The sequence below is a fragment of the Macrotis lagotis genome, chromosome 2, assembly GCF_037893015.1.
Source record: "Macrotis lagotis isolate mMagLag1 chromosome 2, bilby.v1.9.chrom.fasta, whole genome shotgun sequence".
Lineage (NCBI taxonomy): Eukaryota > Metazoa > Chordata > Mammalia > Peramelemorphia > Peramelidae > Macrotis > Macrotis lagotis.
The window spans coordinates 267,559,271-267,578,346 of NC_133659.1; the positions used below are offsets into that span (position 1 = coordinate 267,559,271).

At 34.7% G+C, this 19,076-nt stretch overlaps 1 protein-coding gene across 1 annotated transcript in view; it reads left to right on the plus strand.

Annotated features, from left to right (window-relative positions):
- The window catches only part of LGR5 (leucine rich repeat containing G protein-coupled receptor 5), a 188,999-nt gene that overhangs the window by 158,692 nt on the left and 11,231 nt on the right, over positions 1-19,076 (plus strand). The window contains exons 12-17 of the mRNA XM_074226155.1: positions 8,329-8,394; positions 10,167-10,238; positions 12,546-12,617; positions 13,619-13,744; positions 14,854-14,999; positions 17,788-17,871. Coding sequence (XP_074082256.1) covers positions 8,329-8,394; positions 10,167-10,238; positions 12,546-12,617; positions 13,619-13,744; positions 14,854-14,999; positions 17,788-17,871 — 566 coding nt within the window. The remainder of the gene's footprint in view (positions 1-8,328; positions 8,395-10,166; positions 10,239-12,545; positions 12,618-13,618; positions 13,745-14,853; positions 15,000-17,787; positions 17,872-19,076) is intronic.

Here is a 19,076-nt window from a genome sequence, read left to right on the forward strand (position 1 = left end):
TTCACTGTGCTGCACAAGTATACAGTGTAGGATAGAGGATAGAAAGGCGACCTCGGAGACTGGAAGACCTGTTTACAAATACTATCTCTCACAACTTTGTAAAGCTGGGAGCCAACAAAGTAAAATCTGGAGTTTAAAATAAGCACCAGCAGCTAGTTAGAATACAAAGTTTACTTATAGAAGTCATGTATTTCTCTTTTCAAACACTTGGATAGTAAAAAAAATTAAGGAAGGGAATAGTTCATTGATGTGTGAAGAATGAATTACATTTTTCTCTTGGTGAAGAAACCGGATTTCCTGATGAAGAAAAGTCAGAATTTTTTAGAGTCTTGGGGAGCCATCCCAGTTTGATAACACTGTTTAAGGGAGAAAGCTCAACAATTTCATCTGGGAAACCTTGCAATTTTACAATTATTAGTGGAAGTCTTACAAAACCAATTCTTTCTACTTCCTTTTGAGGTGTGGCTTCCAAAGATGCATCTAAAGGAACCCCACCAGCACCCTCACAACATTACTAATTGACATTGCTTATGTGAAATTCCATATTTCACTTTGTTCTCAATAAACACAAACTTAACTTCAGTTCACCCAGGTCAAGATTCTCCTTCAGCTATAGATGCCACCATCTTAAAAATGACAATAAGCATCTTGTCTACCTCTTTAGTGTCTGAATGGGAGGAGCCAGCCTATATCCAGTCTCTCCTGAGGTTTACCAGCTACTTCTATGTCTGCCCCTGAATATGGGGTACCTCTGGTGTGAGGGCTTGCCAAGTCCTTTTCAAGGCTGCTCATCCATGTTTGGTGTCTACCTTCATCCAACTCTTACCTGTGGCTCCAAGGTATAGCAGGAGGCACACCTTGGGGAAACCATCTCTGCAGATGAGCTAAAGCAAGTTAAGAGTAACTGACAGGTTTCAAACCATTTGGTGAATTAGGGGAGTGTCTACCTTAATTTAAGAATGTAAAGATTTCCCCGGGCAGAATGGATGGATGAAAATTTATTCCAATGGTCATGCTGAAGCATGTGCTAGGGAACACTTAAGCTTAGTCAGAAATCAGAGAAATAAAGTTTATCCCAGGCCATCACCATCATTTTGACTTTTGCCTTGCCATTAGCTTTGTTCAAATCTGCTTTACTTAAATCCAATTCATACACAAGTCAAGACATTGCTCATGTTATCATTGATCCACTTTGGAAAAAAAATATGACCTCGGGCAGGTCACTTAATCAATCAATGCCCTCAGATCATTTTTGAAGATTATAAATTGCTGATCTACAGTGGAAAAGAGTTTTTTCTTCAGGGATTTCCTTAAATCAATGAAATCACAAGTGCTGTACCTCCCAAATGCACTGGAAATACAAAGAAAAAGTTGGAAATGTCTTCCTTAAGGAGTTTACATTCTAAAGGGGAAACAATACATACATACACACATACATACATATTTAAATGGTTAAATACAAAGAAAATGGAAAATAACCTTATCAAGGAAGGCATTAGCACCTGGAGGAAAAAAAAGGTAGCATGTGAGAAAAAGATTTTAAGAGGTTGGGAGTGAAAGGGAAACCATTCCAGGCATAGAAGTCTGTGTGTGTGTGTGTGTGTGTGTGTGTGTGTGTGAAAGAGAGACAGACAGACAGAGACAGAGGGAGACAGACAGAAAGACAGAGACAGACAGAGATAGACAGAGACAGAGAGACAGAGACAGAGAGACAGAGAGGAGAAAGACATCAGGTGGACCAATGTGCCCATAATACAGTGTGTATGGAAGGAAGTAGCATGTAAGAAGATTAGAAAAATAGGAAATGGTCAAATGGTAAAGAGCTTTCCATACCAAAGGACTTCATATTTTATCTTGGAGGTAACAGAGAGTTTATTGATTAGTCATTTCAGTCTACTCTTCATGACTCCATTTGGGGTTACCTTGGCAGAGATACTGGGGTGGTTTGCCATTTCCTTCTTACAGATGAGGAAACTGAGGCAAATAGATTAAGTGATTTGTCCAAGGTCACACAGCTCCTAAGTGTCCCAGGTCAGGATTTCCTGACTCCAGACCCAGCACTATCCACTAAAACACCTAGTGCCCAAGGGAGAGAGATAATTAGGAAAATAAATGCAAAATAAATACAAAGGGATTTTGAGGGGATTGAAGGGGGTGGAACCTGTAATTCATACAAATTCGTGTTTGATATCTTAGACCTTTTATGGTCTGGCAACAGCCTAGGTTTCCAGGTGCATTGCACATTGCTACTTTTCCTTCAGATGCTCTGAGGAACCAGTCAAACAGGTTAACTTGCTTGTGTCCCTGCATATCATTCTAGCTGTCAATTCTATGCCTTTGAGGCATCGGATCAGGCAGAAGGGGGAACCTCTTCCCATGCCTGATATGGTCTCCCTCTCCACCTCTTCCTCACAGAATCCAAAGTTTTCTCCAAGGCTCCAAAGTTTCTCCTATACAAAATCTCTCCTAATCACCTTAATTGTTCCTTTAACCTAAAATTAACTTTGTATTGGGGCTGTATCTGTTTTATATTGACTTACCTGTGTTCATGTCCCACCCAAGAGAATGTAAGTTCCTTGAGGGCTTATTTTTATCTTGTATCCCCAGAATCCAACTCTATTTGCCTGACAAATAGTAGCTTATGAGTAAATGCTTGTGGAATGGATGAGTGAATACATAAATGAAGGATGGAAGTGTTATCATTGAATACTGTTATAGTATATAACCTTCCTCAATCACATGGCCCAGTTTATAGCAAGAGAAAATTAGTGATAAGCAAATTATATATTCTCTTTATATATTAACTGGATGCCACTAGCCCACTATCATATGCTTTGAGCTACATTTTTCCCATAATGGTAATAAATTTGCTTTGATGTTTTACCCTGCCCCCTCAGTAATCAATGCAACACATTCCTATAATGCTTAACCAGGGTAAGAGGTGCAGAGTTATTTGACCATGAAATATACCTGCCTAGTCTTATCAGACTTAAAAAATGTGGGTTCATTAACACCATGATCTAACAATTGAGGTTACCAACCATAAATGGTCATGAAAGCTATAAAACTCACTATCCTTGACCAGCCCCCACCCAACAGAAGATTGCTCCAGTGTAGCAGAAAAAGAAAAAGAAAAAAAAAATTCTATTCACCCATAGCTGACAATCAAGTTTGAAAAAAAGTTACCAGTGTTACTATCATCATTACCACTACCACATCAACAACACTATCTCAGACCACTCTGAAAATGTTCTATGTGGTCAGATATCAAACACAAGTTTCTCACACATTCACCAGACCAAGATAGCATTTGGTAGAAAGAAGAGATTTTCCATTGATAAAATAGAACTTAGAAAGTTAACATGGTTCTTAAGGTCATTTTCTATATACAACATTATGTTCAGACATAGGGAGAAGGGGAAAAGCTCTTCAGAAGCCCCTCCAAACTGTTTCCAAAGAAGGAAATAAGGATAGATTAGAACCATGTGAATTCAAAACAATATTTTTTTCCACCAGAGAGATTTTGCTAAATACATTATTTTCTTTGCAAAATGAAATACCTGTTGGTGTTTAGACCTGGTGTACCTGGAATCTAATGAAGTGATGACTTTGATTAATTATTTCTTATGTGGAAACCATATAAGAAACACAACTGTGATTTCATTAACACAATAGTCTGACCTCTAATGTCTTTAATCTGATTTCAGAAGGGATACAGTACAACTAATAATTAACCAATATGCTGACATTTTCTCTTATAATTATTCCACAACATTGGGTTAGGTATTATTGATGGCAATTATTCTTTGTTTCTTTGTGAATATGCCAGAAGCCCATATTTAAAGCATTAGGTCACTCTGAATATGTTCAGCATTAAAAGCTTTTCTAGTCATTATAATTTTGGCATCAATGACAAATTGCTGGAGTGCCAATCTATTCAAATGATTCTTGGACATATTGTAAACATTTCCATGTTCTAAATTTGGAAATGGAGTTAGTAGACGGCACATAATTCTTCAGCTATTTTAGACAAACTAAAATAAAACATTGAAATAATTTGAATAATTCAAGGAAAAAGTAAGAGAGATTTATTGTGGGATTTTGTTTTTGCCAGAATTATCTAATTTGAAAACCAGTGTGACTGTATGGTCAGCTTTAGAATAAAGAAGGCTTAGTTCAGATCTTAACCCTGATATATACTAACTGTGTGACCCCAAAGAATTTCTTAACTTTTCATTATCCTCAGGCAACTCTCTAAGACAAAAACTTACAGAAATGTTACATATGGACAAAGAGTCGATATTAGAAGTTCTCACAACATGGAGAAAATAGATGCCACTACAGAAAAAAAAAGCATCATTTGGTTACCCACCTTAGTTATTATTACTACTATTATTATTATATATTATATGCCATATGAACATATATAATTTAGTCTTTTCCTTCATTTTATTTGGGCAGACACAGGTTTTATATCATTTATTATTCTTACTCAAAATGATCATTAGACACACTTCCCCAGAATTAAATTAACTTTTTGATGCAATAAAGCATATGCTATTTATATGCAACTAAATCAGCATAGTACTATGGGTAGCTAGACTTGAAGTCAGGATGATATAGGTTTGTATACTGCTTCAGATATTTATTCTCTGTGTGACCTGGAGAAAGTTATTTCACCACTTTGCCTCAGTTTCCTCACTTATATAACAAGGGACTAGGACTCAACAACCTCTATAGACTCTTCTAATTCTAAATCCATATTCCTCTAAGTGACACTATTTCCTGCCATACTCCTCCTTAAAGTATCTAAGGTACTAATCATTGTGTATGAGTAGGTGCTCAGGAATTTTGGTCTTCAAGAAAATAGTTGATATCTTCAAGCAATATCTGGATGGCTATTCACTGAGGATATTATGACATAAGGGGTTATTCTAGCTCAGACTTAGGTTGGATGAGAAGATTCTTGGAGTGTATCCCATGTCTGAAGTTCTGTGATTCTGTTTCCAATGAAGGAGTGACAATTTCTTCCTTTCTTTCTCATTTAAAAAAAAATTCAAACATCAATTTGTTGACAAAGCCTTAATGAATATTGATCAACCTTTGACAGATTATCAGATGATAGTAAACCACCATGATGATAACACACTGGACTTTGTTTTCAGTTCTAACCCCTACCACTAATGAACTGAAAATTTTGGGAAATCTTTTAACTTCTTTGGGTCTCAGGTTCCTCATTGGCAAATTGAAGTGGCTATATGATCTCCAAGGTCTTTTCCAACTCTAAAATTATAGCTATCTATCTATCTGTATGTATCTATGAATATATATGTATCTATGTATGTATATATATGAATATTCACATATATACACATATTTAGTTAAGGTATTGCTCCAGTTTTAGAAAATAGTTCATGTATAGATTGTCAGTCCACAGTATTGTGAGATAGTTATAAATTTGGGACTATAGCAGACTGATTCAAATGGATCAAATACTAATTCTCCCATATATGATATCCCATTTCCCACCTCCATGCCTTTGCATACACTTTCATTGTGTCTTGAATGCATTCTCTCCTTACCTCCTTCAATGTAAAGTTTTATCCTTTGCCAATCTCCCTTATTGTTAGTGATTACCACAACTTGAAATTTCTTTATATATATCTCATATTTACATATCTATATATATATGAAATTCTTCCAATAATAAGGGATGATATTTACATACACACACAAACACAAATGTAAATTGGGCTTCAAATCTTAAAATGCTATATAAATGCTAGCTATTTATTATTATTGTTGTTGTTATTACTATTATTATTACAATTATTTTTATGCTCACAATGACTGGAGAAGGCAAGTGTTATAATTACAATTAACACTATTTTACAGACAAGAAAACTGAGGCAGACAGAGGTGATAAGATTTATCCTAGGTTTCTGAAAAAGGATTCAAAAATTCACTTCTTCCTAACTCCCAAGACCAACATTCAATTCGGCATGACACAAAGCTGCCTCTAGAATGAGGAGGGCAGAGACTCTAATTTTTGTCTTTGCACCACCCCAGTACCCTGTACAGTGCTATACATATAATAAGCATATAAAGTTTGTTGAATTGAATCAAGTGTGTAGAACTATGTCTAAGCGAGAAATGTTGGCTCAGAACTTTATCTGGAAGTTAAAAAACACAAGTATCATTACATCACTATGTAAAAGTAAACTCTCATGTTAAAATCTGCCAGGAGAAAATCCATAGGGTATCACTTTAGATCACAAATCATGGTTCTTGTAAAGATTCACAATTGGATCCATCGGAAATTTTGCAATTTACTCTTTTTTAAAAAAATGAAGTAGAAAGTTTATAATGTAAAGTATTACATAAGGAATGAATGAATCAATGATCTGATCTAATCCAAAAGGAGGATGAATTGTCAAAGAGGGAGAAGTATTGCAGACCTAGGCAGGAATACAAAGAAATAAAAGACCTAAATTCAAACTCTGGCTCTGCTACTTTTAGTGTTTTTGTAAGCGCCATAGTTATTTAATTTTCCTAGGCATCAATTTCTTTATCTGCAAGTCTGTATATAAGCCTAGTCCCAGGGCTTGAAATACTCCCTCTCCTCACTGCCACCTCTGAGAATCCCTGTATTCCTTCAAGATTCAGCTCACATGTCATGTTCTACAGAAGATCTGAGCACCATCTACTTTTTTTTTGTTTGTTTTTTTGCAAGGCAAATGGGGTTAAGTGGCTTGGCCAAAGCCACACAGCTAGGTAATTATTAAGTGTCTGAGACCGGATTTGAACCCAGGTACTCCTGACTCCAGGGCCGGTGCTTTATCCACTGTGCCACCTAGCCGCCCCTACCATCTACTTTCCATACAATTTTTATCTACCTAATTAGCAATTACCCCAAGTAGGTGTTGGGAATGGAGGCTCACTTTCAACTGGGCTGTACATAATTTATATGGACCTAATTGTTCATATGTTGTCTTACAAATAAGAATTCAAACTCCTGACCCTTTTTTGTTTTCACCAGAGTTTAGTAAAGTACCTGGTTTATACTTAAAATTTTATACAAAAAAAAATGCTTATGAATTGATGGTGGGACCAGAAAACAACTAAGATCTCTTCCAGTTCTAAATCTATTATCCTATGACATAACTAGCTCACTAGGTTGTAAGGTTATTGGTATGTTTGGTTGGGTTTTTTTTTTAATTTAATCAGTTCACAGTTTGGGGGAAAACTGATATTTTGGGTTTCATTTGAGAAAATTGGGGTGATTTTTTTCTAATTTCTGATTCATCCACCTGCTTAGGTTAAAATTCCTGAACTATTAGTTCCTATTTGCAAGTCAGCTACACTTGACTCATCTTACATAATGAAATGCATTCTCTTCTTCTGAAAATTCTATTTATTTCAACAACCTAAATGTGAAATATGATAGAATTATAAGTATAGAAAATTTTTCAATGATTTCTTTTTTTAAAAAAACATGAAATTTTCAGTTATGAAAAGGCTATCTAGGTTTAAGAATGAGAATCAGGCATGAAAATGTCTGTGCTAATGATAGGATTTTTAAAAAGAATTTAAAATCAATATTACTTTATTCTCTCTGTGTGTGTCTCTGTGTCTCACTGTCTCTCTCTGTCTCTATCTCTCTGTCTCTGTCTCTCTGTCTCTCTGTCTCTCTGTCTCTCTGTCTCTCTCTCTCTCTCTCTCTCTCTCTCTCTCTCTCTCTCTCTCGCTCTCTCACTCTCTCTGCTAAGGTTTCTGCAAATTACCATGGCTTGTTTTTGATTAGTTATATTATGTTATAAATAAGTCCAGATGTTTCTGTTATTCTGTAATTTGTTGGGTTTTAGCTAAAGTCTTTCTAGAGGTCTCCCCTACCCACTCCCAGTAATGATTGATTTCAGAGTTAGTACTATGTTGTGGGTTGGAGTTTTTTAATTGATTTTTAACCTAATAGCTATTCCCCTCAGAGATATAGCAAGTCTTGGGGTCAGATGCAATATTGTTTAATTTAACAAGGTTCATTTTGGCAAGGCAATAGCTAGAAAGTTTGGGGTTGTCACTGGCAAAATATAGACTCATAAGCAAATTATTGCAATTGATTAAAGAAATACAATAGTGGCATTTCTCTAAACATGCTAAATCTATAATTTAATCTAAAAATGTTGAAAAATATATTATTGAATGATTCTTGTGGAAAATTCAGAGTATAGTTTTAAAAAGATCATCTTGAAGAAGAAATGAAAGTAAAATCTGTTTTGTTTCAAATAATAAGTAACAGATATTTTCCTTTTTGATACCTCTATTTTTCAGGGATCTGTCTTACAACCTGATAAAAGATTTACCCTGTTTCTCTGTTTGCCAAAAGCTTCAGAAAATGTAAGTGTGTAAAAAAATCCCTCTAAATCATCTCTAAACAATAACCAAAAAAACCTCATTTCACAATGTGCTTTCTCACACACAGACATATATACATACTCTCACGTATTCCCACACACACTTCCATCTGGGGATTCACTGAGAAGACATTTACAATTAATTAATCAATATAGATGACTCTTTTAAATAGATTTTGTTGAGGTAGTCCATCAGGATTAAGTGACATGGCCATCAGAATTCCATCAGGATTAAGTGACACAACTAGTTAGCATCTGAGGCTAGGTTTGAAATCACTTCTTCCTGATTTCAGAACCAGTGCTCTATTCACCTGTTGTTTAAAAAAAAAAAAACATTGTTTCATTAGTATAAGGAATTTTCTGAATAAGGAAATGTACTCTACCAAGGCAATTAATTCTTTGCAATTTATAGGCTTATGAGAGTTGCCCAAAGTCTTGAGAGATACTAAATCTCTCTAAGTCCCTGTGTGACCTGGGGTCACAGTCTGACTTGAACCCAGACCTTCTCTCTTTCAAGGATGCCACCAACCATTCCATCTAATAAACATAGCAGACATTTTTATATTGCTTTAAGGAAAATGGTGTATTTTCCATCTTTCATTTCTTTAGATACTGCTAATTAGCTACATTTTATTGTTGGTAAAACTGAGGAAAAGACTTGGATACTCAGTGTCAGAAACAGTATCTGAGGCTAGATCATTCCTAATACTAAATCTAACACTCTTCCCCCTATGCTACTATGCCAATATCCAAATAAATCTCAACTTGCCTGGTGCTGGGGCAAGGGGGAAAGGACACACTGGTTTCAATGTTGTTATCATTGCTTGAATTTTTTTTAGAACTTCAAGAAAACTAGTCATAACTTATGATCTTATCTAATCTTTAGTTCTTAAAACCATTATTAGCCAACTTACTCTTAACCTTATTCAACAGATTTGAATTCTTGTTCAACAGAGATCATTTTCAAAAAATCAAATCCAACATCTAAAAATAAAATGTTAACATCAACAATATATGACTGTGTGTGCATTTATGTGTATATGCATATATTCTAAATTGCTCCAGACCTAAAGGAATTTCCACAGTATTATTTTCCAAAATATTTGCAGCCATGGTTATTTCAATGGAATAAGTTATATCAACTGCCTAAGTAACTCTTTTGAAAGTAGTGATACTATTGTTGTAGTGGACTTGGGTCAGAAGCTCTGAGTTCTAAATCCCATGTCAGATTTGGATTAGGTTGTTTGACCATGGGTTAGTCACTTGGCATCACCTGAACTTGGAGTCAGAAACTCTGGGTTCAAATCGCATGTCAAATGTATATTAGGTTGTATGGTCATGGGCAATTCACTTGGTCTCAGTTCTTCCACCTATAAAATGGAGATAGTCATTAGAAATATCTTGTAAATCTTAAAGAACTATTAAAGCACAAGTTGAAAAGAAGCATAGAATAATGCCTTGGAGAACTGGTTACCTCTTCTGCGTCACTTTATCTCTCAATGTCCTAAACAACTCTTGAAGGCTGGAAGGTATTGACCTGCAATGATAGAGGAAATTCCTCATGGACAACTCCCAACCCCAAATAAATCACAGATACAGTCCCTGTCTCTGTTCCCATACTCTCTGTTCATTTAAAATGACTCACAATACCTTATAGTCATTCTTCAGATATATTTTGTGGAATCAAAACTGCTTGAAAGTTCCCTGATATTTATAATTTTTTAAATGATTAAAGAGTCTCAACTATCATTACAGAATCCTGCGTCATAATGAAATCTATGAAATTAAGGCAGACACTTTCCACCAACTGAATGTGCTACGCTCACTGTGAGTATAAATAGAGGCTCCCTCCCTCACCCACAATAGTTTTAGCATTTTTTCATCAATTTCCCCCCAAAGTAAATGAATTTTTTTCATATTACCCTCATTTCTTTTATAGTATACTATCATTGTTGGACTCAAAAGTATATATTTACCAAAAGAAAAAATCAAACGTTGTTTTCCTGCTGATAATTTTCTAGGAATAAATTTGAAGTTGTGAATTTGCAGTCACAATACCTACTAGTCTAAAGAAGTTAAACATTAACAAGCAAGAAAAAAAAGCAAAGTTGTTCAGTCATTGGCAGTATTTGTTGATTATGTAGTTCGTAATTGGTGGTGATAGGTTAGTATGAGCAACAACAGGCAAAAAAAGTCCCTTCCAGAATTTTCTGCCAACTTGTCTCTGCTCTCCAACTCCTTTATACTATTAGAAAATATTTCTGTAGCTCAGTCAACTAATAACTGTAATTGTGTTACTCTTGGGTTGCTGTTATTTTATTTTTGTTTTTTGCTTTGCTAAAGCGACAAAAGCTTTCAAACACTTAAAAAGCTGCCTTTAATCATAATAGCTTACATTTATATAGCTTTTTTGGATTATAATAGTGCTTTGAGGGAGATACCATAAGTATTATTGTCCATATTTTATGGATGAGGAAAATGAGTCTCAAAAAAAAAGAAAAGAGATTTGTCCAAGATCCCATGACTAGAAAATGATAGAGTCAATATTAAAACCCAGGGATTTTCCTTTCAAAGGCAGCATTATTTCCACTATACCATGCAGCTGTCTGCTTTTAAAAAGTTTTAACATTATTTGCAACACAAAATGCAAAATTATTTTATGCTGTATTTGCAACTTTCTAAATTCTTGCAACAATGATAATGCTTAAATATATACAACACCTGTTAGAGGTTTGGAGTCATCACTAATGTGGGAAGCTTGAATTTGAATATTTGTTATTTAGGTTTTATTTTTCTTTTTAATTGGAGAGGTGGTAGAGAAAAAATATTTTATTAATTTTTGAATTTGAAACAAAGACAAAAAGCTAAGAATAAGTATAATATTCTAAAAAAACTGACTTTTTTAAACAAATGTCATCAGAATTGGTTTTGTCATTTTCAAAGTGGGTACCTTGGGATGCCAAATGGTTTTCCCACTAAGCCTGCTATTACTCAAAATGTTTGGACTTATATTTTTAGAATTACTTTCAAGGAATCATCCCCCCCTTCCCTTCTTTGTGGAGCTGAAGGAATATGAATATGGAACTTTGCATATAATATCAGATTTCATCATAGGTTGGCTAATTTTGCTTATTTTTTCCCTTTTTTATTTTTTGCTACCTTAGGGATGGCATGGGGGAAGGGGGAAGGGATAGATTGGGATATGGGTGATATAAAAATAAAAATATCAATAAAATTTATTTTAAAGAACTACTTTCTTGAACTACAAAGCTATTTGGATCCTTTAACACAGTGATTCTCCTATTAGGATATCAAAGAGGTGGTAGAAAAGAAGACCAGTCCATACAAAAATATACTTAAGTGTTAATCTAGCATATTTATAATATATGACAATATAATATAGTGTTACTTATACTAGCAAAAAGTTGAAAATAAGCCAGTGTACAACTGTTGGAAAATAACTAAACAAATTGTTGCACATGCATATAATAGCTATATGTGTAAATACATATGTGTCTATGTACAGATAGATAAACAGATAGATATATACAACATGAATTCTGTCTTCCATATGAAAGTGTGTAGGTAAATGGTTTTGCAAGCACTGAACACTATCAACAAAACAAAAGGAAACACTATATCTTAACAGCCTAGAAAAAAAAAAAGCTGATTAGTGATGTATAAGTCCCTTATGACCCAGATGTCTTTGTAGTTAAACTTTAACATTTTGAAGAAAAGAGCAAAATCAACACCAAGAAACATGAGAAAGAGAAGTATATTTGTCAAATAGTGAAAACAAGGGCTAAGAGGGTAGATAGCTTAAGGGTAACATTGGGACGTATATTAATTACATCAAGAGATCTATCTAGAAGAAGCCTACCAGCATGTTGAGTGCATTTCCTGTGGAAGATCTAGAGAGGATAGAAATTAAGAACTACAGAAGAGCCTTGCTCTTTATAACCAAAACCAAATAAACACAAGAAAAAAATCAGTCAATCAATAACATTTATGAATCACCTACACTGTCCTCAGGTGTAATTTCACACATCCATTCTTAGGGGAAGCACTATGATTGTTTTTCAAACTTAAATAAAGAGAAGACTTTACATAATTTTCCTATTCACTTTTTTATAGGGATCTGGCTTGGAACAAAATTGTCACTATTCACTCCACTGCATTCTCCTCTTTACCTTCTCTGATAAAGCTGTAAGTGACATAATTTCATTTTTCTTCTGTTGCATAGATTGTGATAATTTGGAGTCCTCTAGTCAGTAAAAATTCTGGTAGTTCCAATGACAGCAGTTCAATAGCAGAGCTAACCACAATATTTGTCCCTTCCTTTCACACTTCACTTCCACATACCAGTAGGGTTCTCAAAGAACAGACACATCAACCCTTTGAAAGGATAATTAAAGAATGCCAATTAATAAGGATGGGTTTTCAAGACAATCTCAAAACTCAAAATTGGTGGAATGATATGAAATGAACATCTTATTCCTTATTTGAGGTACTTAAATTTCATTCTGTGTTTTTGAGTGGAAGAAAATTCTTTCCCTCATTTTCCCTCATTTCCTTTCCACACAAATCCCCTCACCCATCCTTCTTGCTTCTTTGAAAGTTGGAATGAGTTCATCCTTTGTATTTATATAACCAACACCAAAAACAGTAGAAGACACTTGACAAATTTTATTAATCGACTGCTTTCTTATCTCCTTGTCCTCCTCCTATTGTCTGATATGAGGGAAGGATTCATCAGTCAGGAAGGCAGAGAAAGATAAGTAGAATGAGGAGAACAATTCTGTGTTCTCCCTCTGACATCCATCACCAATCACCATCATAGTCCTGGGCAGCACTAGTCTCCAACTTAAACATTCACATCCCCACCACCTTGTTTATACTTGCAAGGCAAAAGAAAATGAATATAGAATTTATTCCTTGGATGAAATTGAGACTGTTTTCTTTTTGCAATTGTAATTTTAAGTGGAAAGGTCATTGAGAACTAAAGCCCAAATGGTTATATTTACTGTGGTATACATTAAAGTATGTGGGTATAATATATAAAAAGATTTCTCAAACAGTTTCCAATTAAATGGGGCCCTACTTGGGGGATTTTTATTGAGGAGTATAATAATCTTTAAGTTGTTTTTTAACATAAACTTCTATGCAAGTAGAGACTAAAAACCTAATTTCTTTTTGATGCTATGCAGGGATCTATCATCCAACCTTCTGTCGTCTTTTCCTGTGACTGGGTTACATGGTTTAACTCACTTAAAATTAACAGGAAATCATGCCTTGAAGAGTCTGATATCATCTGAAAACTTTCCAGAACTCAAGTGAGTTTGTCATTAAAACTAATAAGATGCATTTGTGTTCATGTGAAATAATAGATGTATAAGAACAGTTCTCAAAATTCAGAGGTCATGGACTCATTCAGAAATGTATTTCGTATCCTGAGTGGAGTGTTGGGACAGGAAAGGGGGAATGATAGAGCATCTTTCTACAGGCTCCATGCAAAGGGCTCCATGAATTCACTTTGAAAAACCATCATTTTAAAGTCATCAACTAATTAAAGAATAGTCACTTCAGAGACTTGGAGGCAAAAATTTACAATTTTTCAATTGTTGGATTTTCTATTGAAAAGGGAGTTGGGGAGCGCAATATTCATGATCTCATCAATGTGTGAAGATTCTCTTCATTGAATATGACTAGTGACTCATCTCTAATTTATAGTTGTAGAGTTTTTCCTGAAACACTGAGAACTTAAATGACTTCCCTATGAACACACAGACCATATGTGCCAAAAGCAGAACTTTAACTATGGGAAGAAAATGATATTCCTTCCACTCATGTACTAGGCTTGCATATCTGTGTTATCGGATTTTTAAAATCATGTGGTAAATTTACACCTCAATGAAAAAGAAATGCTCTTAAAAATGTTACACACCGAATGATAATGAAGAAACCACCTAGAATGCTTTATTTTATTATTTGGGGGATAAGGGGAGGCAATCAGGATTAAGTGAATTGCCCAAGTCACACACCCAGGAAGCATCTGAGTTGGAATTTGAATTCAGACTTCTGAAATCTGACTTCAGGGCTAGTGCTCTATCTACTGAACCACCTGTTTCCTATGAGAGTGTTTTAAAGGGGGGGGGAAAAGACTCGAAAATCTGCTTAAAATATTTTGCTCCTCCCTTCATACTGGAGAAGTAATTTTTTTCTTTTTCATTTGTGGAGTGTATTAAATTTGGATTGACAATATATAACACTATACATTTGCTGGCTTTTGTGTATCATCTATTCTCTTTCACAAAATTCCCTAATATTTTCATTTGATTTCTTATGCCAACCTGAAATACATCGAAACCATGATGGGGAAAGTTACAATGTAGAAGAGATAATTGTATGTTTCCTTAACTTTTCTTTTCTTCTTTCTCCACAGGCTGATGGAAATGCCTTATGCTTATCAGTGTTGTGCATTTGGGGCTTGTGAAAACCTCTACAAAATTTCTAATCAGTGGAATAAAGGTGACAACAATAGTGTTGATGAATCTCACAAGAAGGATATTGGAATGCTGCATTTCCAAGGTAAGAACAGTTCCCTCTCACTCACAGAATGTCAGAGATAAAAAGTCCATCTCCTTATCATCCATATCCTAAACTGCATCTTTTTTTTTTAATACCTGGGGAACCTATTCTAATATTTGCTCCTTGCTGGAGGGGAATTCTTTCCATTTAGCTTAAATTCCTCTGGCTAAAAAAGTAGCTTTGTCTTCAGTGCAGATTACAAAGAAATCTCCCATAAAAGATTTCCAAAGACATTAAAATGATCCTGTCCAGGTGGACTCTGTTTACCTTAACTTTCTCAAACTTGCTTTCATCATTTGTTTTGACCATCTGTCTCCTACAGACAGGACTAGCCAGGAATGATTTCTGATGTCTCAGTAGGACCACAAAAATTTATCATCTCTGTTTCTAAAACAGCTGATTAAAAAACAACCTACCTCCACTCTCCTACCCAAACAAGAACAGCAGGAAATGAGATAATGTCTGTAATGAAGGACTTGGTGTTCTTTGATGAAAGACATTAATTAAATTGAAGGCAGTTACCACCATACCTGTGGTAGCTGAGAGAAGTCATAAGCACAACTACTTTCCCTTCTAGCTACAGCCTTGCAAGTTAGAACAAAATCAAAAATACCTGGTTTTTCTTATATTTCAAGACCCTCAATATTACTTCTGATTCACAAGCAGTCTGTAAAATTCAGTCTTTCTGTTGGTGATTGGTGTGTTTCCTATGGTCATTACACCATTTTAATTCTTGTCCTTTTCATCCTAAAATATGGATTCCTTTTTTTCTCGGAGAATATCATTTGGAGAGAGAGAGTCATCTAATTTTTAGTGAATCTAACTCAAAAAATTGCAAGGCTCATTTCTGTTCCATTAATAGTACTAGGCCACTGAATTTTCAGTCTTGTAGACTATAAACTCAAGTGCCAAAAATTAAATACTTTTCAGGATACAGTTAATTCTTCAGATCCTACTATCCCATGGTACTTCTATTTACTACTCCAAGTACATCTGGAATTTTGATTGTTTCTGGGCACAAATTTTTAGGAAGAACAATGAAAAACTGGGGAAAATCCAGAGACAAGTGACTAGACATCTTGAGGTCATCTCAGGTCAGAAGCAGCCAAAGAAAATGGGCATTTTAAGGCTAAAGAAATTAATATTTGTGGGGGAGAGAGATGAAAGTTGTCTTCAAGGATTATTACGTAGTAGAGATTAGATGAGTCCTACTTGACATGATCCCAAAGAACAGAGCTAGGAAATCTGGGCAGAAATTGCAATGAGACAAATTTAGCATTTTTCACTGTAAAGACAAGGAGTTTTGAAAGGCTTAAGTTCTTTCCTTTGAGATTACCTCCAATTAACTCTGTATATGTCTCCTCCATTAGAATGTGAATTTCTTAAAGGGGGGGAAGCTGTTTTTGGCTTTCTTTGTGCCCTCTAGTAATTGCCCAGTCTTGCCTCAGTAAATTTTGTAAATATTTGTTGACTGCTAGCTCATTAAATTCTGTAAGCATTTATTCAAAGAGTATCTCCTATGTTAAAACCATTTTACCAACCATTAGGGAATATAAAGGCAAAAATAAAAAAAGTCTCTATATTTAAGGAGTTTACATCTTAATGAAGGTTATAACATAGAAATATATAAATAAACAAGATAATTGAGGAGAGAAAGAACAACAATGAGAAGAATCAAAAAAAGGCATCAATTATCATAGCTAACACTTATTAACCAGGTGCTGTGCTAAGCATATTATAATTAATTAATTAACTTATTTTATTCTTGCAACAACTCTGAGAGGTAAATAATATTATTATTCCCATTGTACAATTGGGGAAACTGAGGCAAGGTTAAGTGACATGCCCAGATTCACACAGTTAGTAAGTGTCTGAGACCACCTTTGAACTCAAGTCTTTCCAATTCCAGACCTGGGACTCCATCAACAGGCTGTATCACATCAGATACCTTTGAGGCAGGCAGAGGTTAGGCAATTTACCAGGGTCACACAGCTAGGAAATATCTAAGACTGGATTTGAACTTGGGTTCAAAGAAGGAATGAAATCTCAACTACTGGTTTCTTATCAACAAGTTACCTTCTGATATTCGATTTCATATATTATATATATAATGTACATATATGTATATATATATATGTATGATTTAAGATAAAATGCTTTTAAAATTTAACTACTATACAAATAATACTTGTCCTTCAATTAGAAGAAGGCCACACCAACCACAGTAGTGGTGGCATGACTTGCCTTATTATAGTGAAGGGTGTGTTATGCAAAAACATTCTTCTCTGATCTTTCCCAGAACCAACTTTGGTGATAGTCTGGATGCTGCGAGAGCCATTGACTCTTGAGCATGACTTCTTTCCTCCTTTTTCAGCAAAGTACCAGTAAATGATATATGATGGCAAAATGGCAACAACTCAGTTAATTCAAACCTGTCTCCCTTGATAGACTAATCATCAATATGAACTTTTCCTCACCTAATAGCAATTGGTTAGAGAGATGGACCTAGAGTGAGGAAGGCCTCAGTTCAAATCCCACCTGAGATACTTAATGGTCAAGTCATATAATCTCTGTCTGACTTCATTTCATCAATCCCCACAATGTGGATAAATAATAACTCTTACCTCTCAAAGTTGAGGATAAAATGAGATGTTTATGAAATGCTTAGATTTCTATAAGGGAATGGGGAGAAGAGTGAATAAGAGGATTCATTGCCTCATCTCATGATCTTGTTCCATCATAAATGGTATTGCTCAGCTAATCTCTCAGGGACTTCTCACCCACACAGATGAACGTGATTTAGAGGACTTCCTTCTTGATTTTGAAGAAGACACCAAAGTCCATCATTTAGTACAGTGTTCACCACCTCCAGGTAAGGAAGTTACATGAACATGACCCTGAAACAATTTTGATAAATAAGAACCACTGTTGGGGGGTGGTTAGGTGTTGCAGTGGATAGAGCACCGGCCCTGGAGTCAGGAGTACTTGAGTTCAAATCCGGCCTCAGACACTTAATAATTACCTAGCTGTGTGGCATTGGGCAAGCCACTTAACCCCATTGCCTTGCAAAAAAAAAAAAAAAAGAACTGCTGTTGGGCCCCCAAATTAACTCAGAACTTCTACTTTGGTATTTAATCATGGCATGGATTTATCCTGTTGAATACAATGATGATTTGATGTCAACTTTTTGGGTCATCAAAATCTGGAGGTCCACTGAGATTCATTACTATTTCTCTTTTCAGAATTCACTTCTGTATTCAAAATATAGGTGTCTAACCCCAATGCTTTATTTCATTCAAGAGATGATTTTTACATTTTTGGTATATTTAAGTAGGAAGGTATCTTTTGATATAGGTTAAAAGTGACTTAATAGTTGATAATATAAAGAGAAAAACATTTTTAAAAGACAATCATAGCTGAATATTAAAATAGTTATTAATATTTATACATATTAAGCATATTACCACATAGTTATTAGACAACAAATATTTTAAGTCAACTTTTCAAATATCTGCTTGTACAAAAAGGAATGAATTATTGAAATTAAAAGAATATTGATAGAGTGCTGGACTTGGACTCAAGAAAACCTGAGCTCAAATTCAGTCTCATACTCTTATTATCTGCCTGACCCTGGTCAAGTCACTTTAGTTCTGTCTACCTCACTTTTTCTTTCTGTAAAATGAGGATAATAATAGTCCCTAGCTCTCAGAGTTGTTGTGAGAATAAAATGAGTTATTATTCATAAAGTGCTTCATAAATCTTAGACCTCTATGTAAATACTACTACTGCTACTATTATTATTATTATTATTAATTCCTGAGAGTAAAATGGACTATTAAAAAGTCAAATGAGCACTAGGCATTTGGTATTTGTTTATAATATTAAAAAAGATATATTAAAAATCTACTCTCTCCTAAGCATCAAATGCTAATCTAGGTTCCATGTGCTATAGACTTTCACTCTATATGTAGCTTTCTTTTTATATACATTTGCCTGGGATGATTAGTCCTTCAACCATCAAATTTTTTTTCCAAATATGATTTTATTTATTTTGCTAAATATTTCCCAAATACATAT